The 16152-nt window shown below is 38.8% G+C and overlaps 1 protein-coding gene across 1 annotated transcript in view; it reads left to right on the top strand.

Annotated features, from left to right (window-relative positions):
• The window catches only part of Runx1t1 (RUNX1 partner transcriptional co-repressor 1), a 136523-nt gene that overhangs the window by 16343 nt on the left and 104028 nt on the right, over window positions 1-16152 (top strand). Inside the window, 1 exon segment of the mRNA XM_035438992.1 lies at window positions 9942-9949. Coding sequence (XP_035294883.1) covers window positions 9942-9949 — 8 coding nt within the window.

A 16152-nucleotide genomic window follows, 5' to 3' on the forward strand; every position in this document is an offset into this window, starting at 1 on the left:
GTGACTGAGCAGTACTGTACAGGGCAGCTGCACTTGATCTCTTCTGAGGCTGATTTTGATGTGTGTAGTCTTTACATCCTATTAAGTTTTTGAAAGATAAACTGATACAAGAATGATTTGCCAAGGCCAGCAGCTCTTCCTTTTAAAACCTTGGCTCAGTGTACACATTGAAGGGATGGGGGAGTAAGATAAAAGCATTATAAATATGAGGTTAACTGAATTCAAATAGAAGGTTCTCTCAAGTTATTGCATTCCTTAGAAAATAAATACGTTGAGCATATGGTTAAGATTGATCAAAAATGTATTCTGTATGCCAGTGATTACATTCCCATCTGTGATTAAGGTTTTCTGTCTGCATCTGGTTTTCACATTATATTTCTGTAACAAGAATCCTTTATATAGCAGAGTTCACTTTCTGTATTTTCTATTAGCTCCAGCTTGAACTACTGCACACATCGCAGATTTCAACATGTGCTTTTCATTACTTCATACCATTGAGAAAAAGTAATATTTGTTTGGGAATGTATGTTTTCCACAATTTCCATGGTAATGCAGCACGTTGAGCCTTTTTAATAACACTCTTGTAGAGCTACAAATTGTTGGAGGCAGCCGACCCTTAGTGGAGCTCAGCATTCCAACTTTCGTCTGTACATGTGCCCCCCCCACCCCCCCACCCCACCATGAAGAGGTTTTGTGAATGTGAGGGCTGAGGGTTGAACAAAGAAATTATTAAAGTGAAATGGAAAATTTGAGGTTTTCCTGTCTTTGATGCGTGATAGAAACTTTACTGTGGAACAGGTACACAAATGTTTGAAGATATATGTCAAAATGTTGACTATTGTTGTTCAGTTTATTACCACATCATATGGGAAGAGTTTTTCATACTTCAGATACAAATAAACTTCAAGTCCAGAGATTAGCTAGCTTGTTCTCTCTCTCTCTCTCTCTCTCTCTCTCTCTCTCTCTCTCTCTCTCTCTCTCTCTCTGTGTGTGTGTGTGTTTCCCTCCTTCCCTCCCTCTTTCTTCCCGTTTCCCCCCTCACTTCCTCTTTTCCCCCTCTCCCTTCCTTCTTTTCAAAATTCTATTGATGGTGGAATAATGTTTCATGTATAAGACAGCTAAGGGGAGGGGGTGCTGAGGAGTAACTTTAGGTTTACATTCTGTGGTGTTTGAGTGTGCATTTGTATACTCTGCTAACATTTAAAAATCATAAATATGTAAAATTGAAATATTTGCTAACATTGTCTTCTTGCTAACTCATGCACTTCAGAGTCCTCCTTAAGGTAGATGCTGTAAGTGAGGTTCAGAAATGTAACACTGTGTTCTGTCCTAAATGATTGTTTCTCATCATGTACTTTGTCTCTCAGAGGTCTTTCTTCACATGATAAGTACCTCAGAACTCAGATTCTTGCTGATGTTTCTTGTTAAAACTGGCCAAAGTCTGCATGTATAGAAAGAAATAGACTAACACCAGCATGTATTTCCTCAGCTTTATTTGTTCAGAGGAGACAGCCAGTTGTGGCCCATAGCTGACACATAAGAAGTCATAAGCTGATGTCTGTTGTTGACAGTTCCTCTCTGATGTCTTTTGTTGACAATTGCTGAAGCAAAAAATACTATCATATATCATGGCTGAAATCTAAAAGAGAAAGTCTGTCCTCTTTCTTCTTTGACCCAATGATTTGTTTAGCTTCTGATTTTATTTTTATTTACTTAATTATTTTTTTGCCTTGTCATAAAAGCATGGGAAATAAAAAAGTTGGTTTTATGAAGAAATAGATTGCATCTACCAAATGTAGTCCTATTTAGTATTTATTTTTCTCTTTCTGTATAGCCCTTCCCCACCCACAGTATTTGACTATTTATATAATTATAATATGTTATAAATAGCTATGCACCTTTGTTACTTTCTATCTGAGGTATTTCCTTTGCCATTTGTTAATAAAAATATTAGTTTTCATAGTGAATTATATGTTTTCAGTTTCTAGCTGTTTGTGATGTTCTTTGAGACAATTCCCAGGAAAAGAATATCTAGTACCATATTTTTCCTAAGTTGTGCATATTTTATTTTACTTGACTATAAAGAACCAGAAACAACCATTGACTCACAGCAGAGCCACATGATGGCATACAAAAGGCACAGATACTAAATGGAATACTTCTTTGAAATATATCAGAGCAGGGCTACTTAAATTGTTTCCACTCATGACCCCTTTTGCCTGATAAATTTTTACATGATTCTGTATACTTAGGCATATAAGATAGAAACACAATAAATCAAGCACTGATAATAAATCATAAATAATTTATTTTAAAATAACACTTTGATACATACTTCTTCCTTTTGTTAAAGTTGAAACTAATGTTACTTACTTACATAAAAAGTTAGATATTGGCTGAACATTTATGCAAGATTTTGTGCATATTCAACATTTTTCATAGATGGTCAATGTTTTCATTTTATGATTACCAATATTGAGAATGCTGTTTTGCATAAATTCATAGTACAAAGGGCCATTTCAGACTGTTGAAAATTCTGCCCTTTTCCCAAGCCAAAATTCAGCTAATGATTTTTTTAAATGAAACTCAAGTAAGCAACTCAAGTTCAATTTTTTTGAAACCAAATATGCTAATCCAATCCAAGAATACACTAATACACTAATTTGATACATGCTGAATAGTTACATTGGAAACTATGAAGTCTTTGTTTTCTATAATTAAACCCTTCTGATGTTTCTAGAAGATCAGAGAACTTCATATGTACAGTAACAACACTGCAATTCCTAATCTGCAACAACCTCTGATCTGAGCTGAGGTATTTCAGGCAGCAGTCATTGGTGTTGTGGGATGGCATGCATAGCACACAGGGCACATGTGTGCTCAAAACGAAGGCTACAGTGAAGCCATGTGATAGAGCATGGGCAAACATGGCCAGAAACTGCTTAATTCACACCGATTTTGAGTTTTTAATTAACTGCTGGCTGTAGTCCTTTAGGAAGCCATTTACTGTTGCCTAATTTTTCATGACCTCCATATTCAATTAAGTGGCTCACATATAGGGTTGCAACCCACAGTTTAAGGAGCTGTTTACATGAGTGTATTTACCAACTTAAATCCCTAAGAAGTAATTAGTCTAAAAATACAGCATCATCTATGGTAATAGTTTTTGAAATTGCATTTCTAAAGCTGTATTCTTTTGTATTTATTGAATTCCTACATTATGTGCAGATGCTTTTGGTAAGCCCTTATAGTTCATAGCTCATGGGAATTAAATAGAAAACCACTGTGCTCTTTGTGGGGATTCATGCTACTGGTTCTAGCAGTGGTAGGCGAGTACTAGGCCCAAAATGGAGTTTCTGAATGGACGAAGAAATTGATTCTTAAGTTGCCCATCTAGTAGGGAAAAATGAGAAAATTTAGATCTCATAGAAGAAAGTAGTAGAGATTTACTGGCTGAGCAGAATAGTCCACCAACCATTTTCTTAATTAAGATTTCCTTCCTTCCCTCTCTTCCCTCCCTCCCTCCCCCTCTCCCTCCCTCCCTCCCTCCTCCCTTCCTTCCTTCCTTCCTCCCTCCCTCCCTCATTTATTCATTTGCTTAGACTGGCCTAGAATTCATTATGCAAACTCTTGGCAATTCTCCTGCCTCAGTTTCCTGTGTTCACAGATTTTGAGTAGCCAATTATATAAAGTTTATTCTTGATGATCATTCGTTGTTTTCAACTATTGTAGCTAATAATGACAATGTTGAGGTTTCAGAGGAAGGAGAGAGTATGGGTACTTTGCTTTGAAAGAGCATAATTGACATGTAAAACAATCTTGTTTCTAATTTAAATTTAAAAAAATGAAGAAAAAAATGAAAGAGCTATTTTATTTTATTTAAAAAAATAAAACATATACTGTCCAAAGAGTGTTCAAAAGAGACTATGTCTTACCAATTATTTATGTACTTTTGAAATGGGTAAAGTGTGATATTCCCTCTTAAGGTATTGGTGGATGTGTACTTTAAAATCAATTTTAAGAGCTCTGGAGTTCAGAAGGTTTCTACCTTTGAGACAGATGACTGGCAGCTTCATAGTCTCCTAGAACACCTCTCCAGGAACCGAGGAAATGGGAAGTGTTTGGAATTCTACCACAATACAGAAGAACATGTATCTGTTTCTTAAACAAACACAAAGCTGGCCTGGTTTATCATGTAAATAGATGGGCGGAATGCTTTAGCCTGGTTGTGATGTGTGCATTTTTTTTCCCCTTTGTTGTTGTCAATAGAAAAGATTGATCTGTGGGCTGGTGAACTTATCTGTGTCCCAGTCCGAACAGCAGAGGAAATTAGCAGAGCACTTGGTGGAGAATGATATCTGTCAAAAGAAACACTTGGAGAGCGCTGAGTGTAGTGATAGGTGACTGCCGGAAAAAGGGCAACTTTGAATATTGTCAAGGTAAGGAACAGATACATATTTTGATTTTTGCCGTTTACTTTATGTGTCAGAAAATCACTATTGTTTTCTCCCAATAAGTTATACTTGTGAAGATTGTCTCTTTCTTATTCTAGCACCTGTTGATTGTATTTGCGTATTTAACCACTGTGTGTGGAATCTCTGGGTGTGGGTTTGGGTGGGGATCTATATGCCCAAGGGAATTGTGCTTAATAGTTTTGGACCTAAAGATATCAAATGATCAATTATCAGGTTTTTTTTTTCTCTTTCTGTTTCTTGCTACGTTTCATCGCACATTTGTTAGAAACTGAGCAGTACTTGGAAGAGTAAAAACTATGTCATGATTTTTGTGTTTATTGCAAAGAGGAAATGGTGTTTTCCCAGCTTGTTGACTAAACAAGCCAACAAGTCATTTTCAGGTGATGATTTCTTCTGATGGATTTTGATTTAAAAAAAACAAACTAACAGACTTTGAGATGACCATCACTTCCTGAGCAGAATTCATAATCTGTAGACACATTAAAACAAACAAACAAAAAAAGGGATGTCTAGCATTAGGAAAACACCAAGTAAAAACTATGTGTATATTGCCACTTAATGATCAGCTTTTGAATATCTGCTCTGAGCCATGGGTGGGGTGTTAATGACCCTGTCGAAAGAGCTCTGCTTTAGGTTATGCTGGGCATGGACTGGGTCAGTGGCTGCACTCATGAGAAAAAGCTGTGCTAAGAGGAAGCTGAAATCCAGCACAAATGTTGTGTGATGCTGCTGGTTGGCACGGTGTGACTGCCTGACTTCATGCAAAGAGCAATGGCAAAATACTCAGCTTCCCTGGCCATTGCTTTGGAAACACCCCTGCTGGCCCCTGTCCCATAGTCTGAGCTCCCTGCAGTCCCTAATTCCTCAAAACATTTGCTGGTGTGTTATTTTTTTGTTGTGGTTTATTTGTTGTTTGAGACAGCCTAGCCAAGAGTGACTTTGAACATTTGACCCTCCTGTTGCCACTTCCCAAGTGGCAGGATGATAGGTGTGTCCTACATAGGGATCTCATTTACTGGTTTAAAGTTCCCAGGAAAGTGTCAGTAAATGAGTGTCTATTTCAGAACACAGAAAATGAAATAATTCCCTGTGGAATTGTACATCCTTCCGGGGAAAGTTCTGCAATTTGGTGTCTGAATCTGTATTTTTTTCCTTCATCCCTCCATTTATTTCTGTCTTTCTGTGTGACTAGTGAGAGATACCAATGCAAAGGAAAAGACAAGGGATGCGATTGTGTTACCTAGATGAGATGTCTCCCACATTTGCTTCTATTTCTTTCCCAACTATGGACTCCAATTATTAAACATTAATTTTGACAATTCTAATCTTGGTTGATTAGACTTCTAGGGTCTTGCACAGAGAAGAAAGGTGTTGATATGGTAACTCAAAGGAAACAAAGTAATGAGGACACCCATCCCTGATTTAGAATTGTTTTCTTTGTTTTAGCATCTCAACAGAGTCCCTACATGAGAACAGAACAGAACTCAGCACTTTGCCTTGTTATCTCTATAGGGGTTCAGATTATATGGTCAACATATCTAAAGTGGTACTTAAATATTGAAGAAGATATTGGATTTAAAAAGTTGAGCACACACTGTAGATACATAAAATTATCTTCTCTACTCACCCCATCCCACAGACATCAATTCCCTTCTGGCCAAATGGAATACATCTGTGGTATGACTGTACTGAATTGTTTCAGGGTGGAAAAGCCTACTGAGAGGAATAATAGTACAGGGATATACTCCTTCATACACCTTAGTATGTCTGTTTGCTGTAATATGCAAATCGTGAGCCCCCAGAATCATGTAGCAGATTGAATGCAGAATTTCCTCTCTCCCTAGCTTTCTTTCCGTGTGTGAGTGAGTGTGTGTGTGTGTGTGTGTGTGTGTGTGTGTGTGTGTGTGTGTGTGTGTGTGTGTGTGAACAACATGCTTTAAAACTTTCAGGTTTCCTTTGTTTTTCATGTTGTGTTAAAATGTATTCCTAGTTATTTCTTCCTCCTAGTGATAGTAATAGCTGTATAGAAATACGAGCTTGAGAATTGTGTTCACCCAAGAAGCCAAGAAGAACAACAAAACGCACACACTTTGCATTTGCAAGCACCTGGAATCCATTGGGTTCCTGGAGTTGTAATTTGGAAGCAGACAAAGCAAAGAATTACCAGCTGAAAAGCTGGCGCTGTGAGTGAGAACAGCCTGAGGAGGCGCCAGAGTCTGGTTTGTGTGGGGACTTTGAGGCAGGCAAACAGCCCAGAGGCACACCGCCAGCCAAGGGGAAGTTGGGGAAGTGAAAACGCGGCTGTGTTTCACTTCTAGTGGTTTTCTGTTTTGTTTTATGGTTTCTTTTGGTGCTCAGAGTGAACCACAGGGCCATAGGCATGATAAACTCCCACTGGACCACTGAACCACAACCCTAGGTCCCTCTCGGGAGTCCTGGAGCATCCCTAGCACTCACACACCCATCCCCAGCAAGCACACACCTAGTGCTTGCTTCTCTAGGATTCCTGTGGAGCTGTTCTTTCTTAGTAGGTGTCCTTGTGAGGTCTGCATGGGTTTGGAGCCACTGGGAGTGGTATTTTGCCTGAGAAACTTGCTCTTACAAGCTCTTATGGACACTTTGGACATGGGTCTATTACAGTATTTGGTATATTAAAAACAACAAATCTCTTGGCTTTCAGGATCATGACAGGAAAGAGTGACAGGAAATGCAGAGTGCCACGTGTTTAATATTCCCGAATATGGAATGGGATATTTAGGTAGTACCAGTTTTATGTCTTGCATAGATTCCAGAACCATATTTGTTTTAGCAAAGGATAATGCCTTATCAACAATGCCTTACACACCTTTGAGCATTAGTAGCAAAATAGGAAAGTTCATTCCTGAAGTAAAATTGCTTTTTTTAAACAGAGCTTGTATTTATTTTATTTTAGTTCCCTCCCCCCATGTTTGAAGGTATGATAGCATTAATGGGCTCTGCCCCACATGGAGCTTTGAGCTTATTGTAGCATTGCACACTGATCCCAGGTCAGTGTGATGCGTGAAATCAATTTATTTGAATCTCTTTGCCTCTATAGGAATTTGGCAGCGTGCCAGTTGTTTTCATTTAATGTTCTTTGTGTTGAACACAGACAAGCAGGCATGCTTTTGTGTTCTTCCCTCTTTTGGTCTCTGTCTCTTACAGCCAATATTTTGCTCTGTGGATTTTGAAAGGAAGGGAGACTATATTGTGTGTATGATGCCTAATCATTGCATTGCTTGATAGGCACACAAACATACAGTGTGACTTTCTTATCTTTTAGGAGATATTTTTTGCACCTTCATGACCCTCAGTGCTGATTGTATAAATAAAATATAATTATTTTGTTTAAATAGGATTCTTAGTGAAATCAAATTGTAGTTATTAATTCCTAGTATTAATGACAATTATCAAAATGAAACAATTATATGAGCTACTACTACAAGTATTACTATTCGGTGAGATAGGCTATCAGAAACCATTTTTTTTTTAGGAGCATTTACTGAATTTGAAGATTCACCTTTTAATTCAGCATACATTAAAACATTGTAGTAGTGCTTTTCTTTAACCCATGAAGACACTGCTGTGTGACCTGAGTTTGCTATATGTGAATCTCTACCAAAGTTCTGTGATTTGGGGAATTTCCTTTCCAAATTTGCAGGGTAAAGTCTGGGAGTGGCAAGAGACCTTTCTTAGCGATAAGTTCAGATCCATGCATGGATGTTTTTGTAGGCAGCAGGAATTATTTCTGGGCCAGATTTTGAAAGAGGTGGAGAAAGGAAATGCTGGAGAATGAACAGAGGCCATTCTATTGATGCTCCAGGCAGTTCTTGCGGAAGTTGATATGCAGAACCATGGAGCCAAGGCTTCAGGGTCAGGCTGTTACCCAGCAGCCCGGCTTCCTTGTTTAATTACCTGAAGAGCAAAACAGTCAGCCTGGAAGTGTGTGAAACCCCAGTATCTCTTGCAGCCTCCTGGCGCTCTGACATCCTGCAGGGCCACCCCTGTCTGTCCGCCAGCGTCAGGCTGTCAGGCTGGTTCACGCCTGGGTTCCTTTCTTCCAGGAGGCATTATGTGTAAGAGGGTTTGGCTTTGAATCTGAGATTCCTGCCAGTGCTTGAGTGTGTGTGTGTGTGTGTGTGTGTGTGTGTGTGTGTGTGTGTGTCCTCCTATTCTATTCCCCTCCCCCATCCCCATCCTCCTGCTGACAGATAGGTTTGGCTTTCCTTTTTCTGCAAAGGATTTAAACATGTAGCTCTTTCCTACTTCTGGCCTTGCTGGCAAACAATCCCTTTCACTCCAACACATTAGCCAACAGAAGACTGAGATCTTATTTTTCAGATCTGTGTGGTAGCATCTGTGTTGCTATTGTGTGGTCAGACTCACTAATAATAATGTAGTGCGGAGCTAACATTTCTAAGATGACATATTTAATCATATATGAAAATAAAATGTCCTGTTTTTAAAGCAAAGGTAATAGAATTTTTGACACTAGGTCTTTCCTTGGTGTTTTCCTTGGAATTTTAATATAGTGTTGACATTTGTGATGGGAAGGGGCACACACCCTTTGATGAAGTTGGAGGTGGTGAGAAATAATATTGGTTAGCAATATGTCTAACTTTGGGGGGTTGCAAGAAGTGCTTGAAGATGGAGCCCTTTGAGAGATCTCTAGGTTATAACAAGTCCTAACCTTCCCCAGAGGAAGTCTGCAGCTTCTTTATCTATAGTGTGGACGGATGAAGTGTCTGTCCTCCCTGTGGGTGGGGAGCAAGGGTGGTTGTACTTTTTCCTTCAAAATCAGAGGAAAGTATGATGCCATGTGCAGTAATTTGGCATTTCCAGCTACTTCATTAGGATTCTGTCATGCACTCTGAATGATATTTACTTTTAGAAGCACATGTTTGCCTACATAAATATAAATAAGAGTTATAGGTGTGTAAAAGGAGTGGTTTGTTCATCTCCTGGCAGTAGGTTCCATGTACTCATAAAGCTGTCGAACTTTGTCAGAAAGTATTTGGTGGGAATTATTTTTGAAACTTTTTATTCCTATTACATTTGTTGATATAATGTCTATGTTTGAGTCTATGTATACTGTGCCAGGGGAGAGTGTATAATCACTTAAATAGCTGGATTAGCTTGGGGTACCTGGTGACAGACCTGGCCAGGTGGTCTGTTACCCAACAGGCATTAAGTAACCCTGCCTGGAGTTCCCAATGGGTAGGCTTGTTCCTGTTTATTTTTGTAGCAGCCTGCTGCATTTCCTTCATTGTATTTCTCTTTTCAACATCAGTATGCACATGGGGGGGGGGATAAAACATAAAAATAGATTTTCAGCCACTGTCAGCATTCCTAACTCATTCTCTACAGACAGACTCTTCATCACATCCCCACTTTTGCTAGGTTTGTTTGGTTTTCCATAGTCACAGCTTTCTGGAATGCAGGTGATAGCCACCTGGGTGCATCTGGAGAGACTTTGAAAGACTGAGAGACAAATGGCTAGAGTTGGGGTTTCTGGGTGAGTTTGTTCTGCCCACCCAGAGTAAAACAGACAGAAAAGGTGACAGGAAAGAAGAGAGAATGAGGAGGAATCACTCTGGCCAAGAACAGGTGAACATTGGGGTAGTCACCTTGCCCCTGTGTCAGTTTACCAACAGGAAGGGAAAAGGGACATTTTCACAAAACATTTTTATCTGAAAATGTTAATGAGACATATAATTAAGAATAATTTTATTAAGCTGAAGTAAGTGTTGAAGCTTCTAAGTGATCTGAGCTGAGGTTTGAAGATTTGAAGCACCCTACTGTGTTTCCTATATGTGAGACTTAAACAGCACTGGATTATATTCTGCTTGGTCTCCTGTGGGGGAAGGGTATGAGTGATGAATGCCTCTGGGCATTATGAACCATGAACTTTAAAATTCACCTTGGTACTATAGCAGATATGCTATGCTGGGAATTATGTGGGCAAATAAAACTCATTTTGGGGTAGAGTTTGGTAATAGAACTCAGCTAAAAGTTTTTACTTTGTTTTAGTAAGTTTGAATCTATTTACAAATGTAACAAATTAGGGTATGTGCATAGATTTTTAAGAATTTTCAGTACGGAGAAAAAGAAAAAGAGGTGGGAGTGTGATAGAGATGAAAAGTACTGAGGAAAAAATATGATCAGAAAAAAAACAAAACAAAACAAAACTGGGGTCTTTGTATTGCTGTGTCTTTGCTCCACCTGGTGGATTTTGTTGAAAGTGTTTAAGTCTGTGTTAATGAAAAGAATTAGCGGCTAGACAGTTCCTCTAACTATAGCAAGAAGGATCTTTTTGTTGAAGTTCAAATTATTGCTATGTTTATGCTTTTTTCTGTTCTTTCATTGCACTGAAAGGAATATATATTACATAGAATATATTTGGTTCACAGTATAATATATAAGCATTTTAGAAAATTTGGAAGATAATCACATAAAATCTCACTATGCAGAACCATTGCATCACTTATGATTATTTCTAAATTATTATATTTGTGCTTTGTGTGGATATAGCCTTATACTCTGAAGCCACAGCTGACCTGGAACTTGCTGTGTAGATCAGGCAGGCTTCACACTTGTGGCATTCCTGTAAGCCTCTGCTATTATATTTGTTTTAAGGATAGATGTTACCAGAAGAGAGCCAGTTTACATTTTTATTTATTTAAAACTATGTGGAATATTTACTATTTGGCCCATGAATGATGATGGACTTCATGCCAGCTATAATTATTTTTGGATAACTGCTTCTCAGGCTCAAAAGGGGTGGTATGTCAGTGTTTAGTTAGAAGTACTGTCTTCCATTGAGTGTCCTGTCCAAGATACAAGGATAATAGAGATTAAAGATGCCTTATGAATTCATAGGGTTCCTAAAGCCTGTTGTTTGCTGGCCCTATACAGATTGCTTTCTCTGGAAATCTTAAGGATTCAGTTGTGCTTTGATCATCTTATTGTTTTCCTAAGGTTATTATTTTTTTTAAAACCTTTAGATTCTTACAGGGCTGCAACAGAAGGTGAAGTTTTGAAAACAGTGTCTCCATATGTAAGGGATTTGGAGACCTTTTTATTGTCTTTAAAATTGTCATTCATAGTCCTCATTAGCATTTATTGTTGCAAGCCTACAAGCAGAAAATGTGAAATTGGTATGTCATGAATAGCCCCACAGAGCTCTGGAGCCCTCTGATTGCCTGCAGTGTGGTGTGGGCTGGGCTTTGAGGGAAAGCTGTCCAGATGGCTGCCTGCACACAGCAGAGCTGTGGGTTTTTGTCTCTGATGCTGAGAGGAGGGAAAGTTCATTGGAGCATACGCCATCACCCTTGCATTTTAACAAAACTAACTAGCCATTAGTCAATATGGGAAGGTGGTGACATTGAGACAAAGGTTTTCCATATAGTGTTACAGGCCTTGTCATAGGGATAGAGCTGAGTGGTTAGGTACCTTCTATTTCATCCCAGTGGATTTGTGGTTAGAAAATGGGATGGAAATGGAAATGGTAACTTATCTGCAGGTTTGTATGCAAATAGGTATTTTAAAGGTCTCTTTTCTTACATCGGAAAATAATGATTTTATTTGAAAAGAGAGTCAATAAAGACTGAAGTGTTTTTATTTAAAATCTAAAAAGAAAAAAAAAACCACTTTTCCTGCAGAGTAATCTACTTTTCAGAACATTAGCAAGTTTAAGTTTCATTTACATAAAATAATGTTCAACCAATATGAATGTTAAAAGTTTCCGGATTTTGAATTTTTTTAAATATTAGGCTAAGAAGTCAAAAGTTGTCTGTTACCAAAAGTATACAATATATTATGTACTATAACAGCACTGTCACTATTATAAATAAGTAATAATAATTACAAATAACAGGTTCTATTTACTTCTATCAAGTAATACTTGTAAGACTTCATTTTGCCCAAAACATAAATCTACATATTTATGTGTGTAATAACAAACATATTTTACTTTCGAATGTGGTGTGTGTGCACGTGTGTGTGTGTGTGTGTGTGTGTGTGTGTTTTTAAGGTTTTCTTTCTTTTTCTCTCTCTTTCTTTTTGGAGATAGGGTCTTACTATGTTGCTCTGCATGGCCTGGAACTTGCTATGTAGACCACCCTGGTCTTAAAACATCCTGAGATCCACCTAACTCTGTCTCCTCAGTGTTTGTATTAAGGGTAGGCATCACCATGCCTGGCTGAATAATGTTTGTTGACCAGAGCCCCCAAATCAAATGCATTGCTTAAAAAACTGTCAAAATGCCAGGCGTACTGGTGGTGGTGGTAGTGCACACCTTTAATCCCAATACTTGGGAGGAAGAGGCAGGCAGATCTCTGTGTGTTTGAAGCCAGCCTGGTCTACAGAGTGAGTTCCAGGACAGCCAGAGCTACACAGTGAAACCCTATCTCAAAAAACCAAACCAAACAAAAAACCAAAAACAAAACCACCACCACCACCACCACCATCACTACCACCACTACCAACTACAAAAAGCCTGTCAAAATGATTGTAAGTGGTTCTTTGTTTTATAAATATGTTTAAGAGGGAAAAAATGTCACAGAGACTGGCTTATTTGAAGTTATTTTTTATTTTTATTTATTTTTTGGTTTTCGAGACAGGGTTTCTCTGTGTAGCTTTGGAGCCTATCTTGGCACTTGCTCTGGAGACCAGGCTGGCCTCAAACTTACAGAGATTCACCTGCCTCTGCCTCCCGAGTGCTAGGATTAAAGACGTGCACCACCAATGCGTGGCTGAACTTATTTTTAAGGCTGGAAGTTTCACATTAGTTTTAGAGCCCACTATTAACCTACATAAGCTAATAGAGGTACAAAACTCAAACTGAGTTGAGTGTAAGAAGAAGGTGAAGTGTAGAGGTTGTGTTGTTGTTGCCTTGTAGCTCCCTGCCTCCCACTGGCCTGATAGCAAAGGACCATATAACCTATTCTCCACAGGATGGAGGGGGCCTCGTCCATCTAGAAGCAAAACAGCCCTTTCTGGCTCTGTACTGTCTGTATAATCACCTATTAGGACAAGCTTCCTCTCCCCAGCTTGTTTCCTATTATTCCATTGCATCTTACTGCTTAGCACTTAGGCCCTCTAGGACAGCCCTACAGAACCTTTGACCCCATGATGTTTATACACCCTTCAGATTCTTAAGGTGGCAGTCACAACACTGCTCTTTTGTCAATTAAGCACAAAGTTCTTGTGTTCTCTTTCTGGATGCCAGCTGACAGTTGAGAAGTGCAAATGCTTGCCAATCATTCTCCCGCAAGAAAATACTAGAAATTGTCTGACTGTGTCTATCTCTTTGTAGCAGGCATTTATAGAAAAGATGACAGCTAACCTCTCACCGTGATGGAACACTCAGTGAACTTTATGACTTATTTTCTATCCCACTCATTTCTTTGTGGTTGGCTGTATCTTACGTTACAGCCTGAAACATACGCCATTTGTTTTTCTTGCAGACGAAGTATAATTGGATTTATCTTTGTCAGGAGACAATCTATTATGGCCTTTATTTAATACAGTTTCAAATGTCTTTCAGGGGCAGAAACAAATTAATGTACATTTTTACTGGGTGTTGTATCTATTTAATCGACTGTCAAAGTGATGAGAAGTTAGGAAATCATCCAGAGAGGTCCATCTCCCTCCACCCAACAGCTCACACATTAGGTAGGTTTGCCCTGTCAGTGGGATGCCTTTAGAAAACACTAATAGCTTCCAGCTGGGTGGAAAATCAAAACCTTTGGGGTCTGACAAAACTAGAAGATTTGAATTTGAAAGCAGAGCTAATGCCTCCATTTTATTTTTTACCACTCGCCCATAAAACATTATTTTCCAATATGTCAGCCTCATTTGGTGGCCAGTGGTCTGAAATAGAAAGTGGAACAAGCAAGCGGAGAAATCTGGACATTTGTGAATCCGCCCTTTCAAGCTGGTGTGCCACTTTGTGGAAGGGTCTCCCTGAGAGGAGGGGGGTCTTAATGACCATTCATCAATGCTCGTTGGCTGATCGTTGGGTGCCTTCTCATTCAGTTTATCAAGTCTTGCACATAAAAAGTCAGAATAAACCTTATTCAGCTTTGTTAAAGCCAACTAGAAGTAAAATGCTCCATTTGAACCCATTCTGCCCTTGTTTTTCACTTTGTTAATGCAGCCCCGCTTAAATGAGTGCCTTTATTGGGCCGGTTAGAATATCTGAAACTATTAATTCTCTTGTATTGAATAGCTGGTGGCAGGCCAGAGCAGATGGGGTAGGAAAGTATTTGCTTGGGTGTATTGCTTTCAATTAGGATCAATGAGGTTCCAGATCCTTTGAATTAACTCACTTAATACCCACTGTGTGCAGGCACAGTGTATCACAACAGTCTGCAAGAGGCAGGAAGGGAAGTTGAGAAGGCCCTGGAAAAGCTTCTACCCAAATTCTATCTTCACCAGGGTGGAGGTCTCTCCCTTGCTGCAGAGAATGCCTCTGGACTGCTGTCTTCTGTGGCTGAGTCAGATCTGAACAAAGGGAGAAAGTGTATGTATTGCTGTACTGCTGTGGAAGTGGCACAACACTGGGATGCTCAGACGATGAGTGATAACGAAGTTACCGGCACAAACCTACTCACATATATTCTTTTTCTTTACTGAGTCCAGCATTTCTTTATTGGCTGAATTTGCTGATTTTGAAAGTGGTGATTTAGACAACCCTTCATTTTAAGACTACCTTTAAAAAACAGTCTTTCTACTAAATTGAAAGTTTAGTGACCAGGTATTAATGGCCAGGACTTTCCTGAGAAAGTGCTTAATTGGTCATTAATGTATTCTTTGTTGTTTTGAATATATTTTAATTTTATAAACTCCATATAGATGGTGATACAGGATGGTGTTTTGTCCTGGAGAAAACTTTCCCAGTACATACTCTGAGTCCTCTTTGTTGGTGGTCACCATTCAACTATGTCAATGCATTCAACATGCTATTGATTTCTGTTATACAATTTGGATGTTATATCTATTTTTATTATACAATTTGGATGTTAGAGATCTTGGCTCCTTGTACTCTTTTTATTAAAGGGTAAGTTATTTCTGTCTAAGTAACTACATCTATACATAGCCAGGTTTCCCCGTTCAGGGAGAGATGCCAATTGGGGCTGCAGCTTTGCCTGTCTCTGGGTTAGAGAAGGGGACATGCTCCTTGAGAAAACGCTGAACTAGCCTCAGAGGCAATCAGACTTCTGGGTGAGAATCTCCAGGGATCCAGGTTTTGTTGACGTGGATCAATTTAAAGTGGCAATTACTGTAGTCAGATAACAGCTTAAAAAGCCTTTTTACACATAGAAAAGATACATAATCACACAGCATATGGAAGTTCAATTTTCTGAGCTGTGGTTTAGGGACTTGGAGTCTACCGATATTAAGACCCAGGTTTAAAACCAGATATCATCCAGTTTTCATGAAGTGTATTGCAATTTGTCATATGATTTTCTATTTTAGAAGTGATTCACTGTGCATATTGATGAAAGGTTGGGTGTCCCACTGTGAAAATGCTTTCTTTCTACCATAGGTATAGTATTAAAAAAAAAAGTGGTGCATAGCATTGAGTGGCTTTTTAAAAAAACTCTTTTTTAAAAAATGAAAATCTTCTTATTTAGGATTCCGGATTCCATAAAGG

This window comes from Cricetulus griseus, chromosome 2, assembly GCF_003668045.3.
Source record: "Cricetulus griseus strain 17A/GY chromosome 2, alternate assembly CriGri-PICRH-1.0, whole genome shotgun sequence".
In the NCBI taxonomy this organism is placed as follows: domain Eukaryota; kingdom Metazoa; phylum Chordata; class Mammalia; order Rodentia; family Cricetidae; genus Cricetulus; species Cricetulus griseus.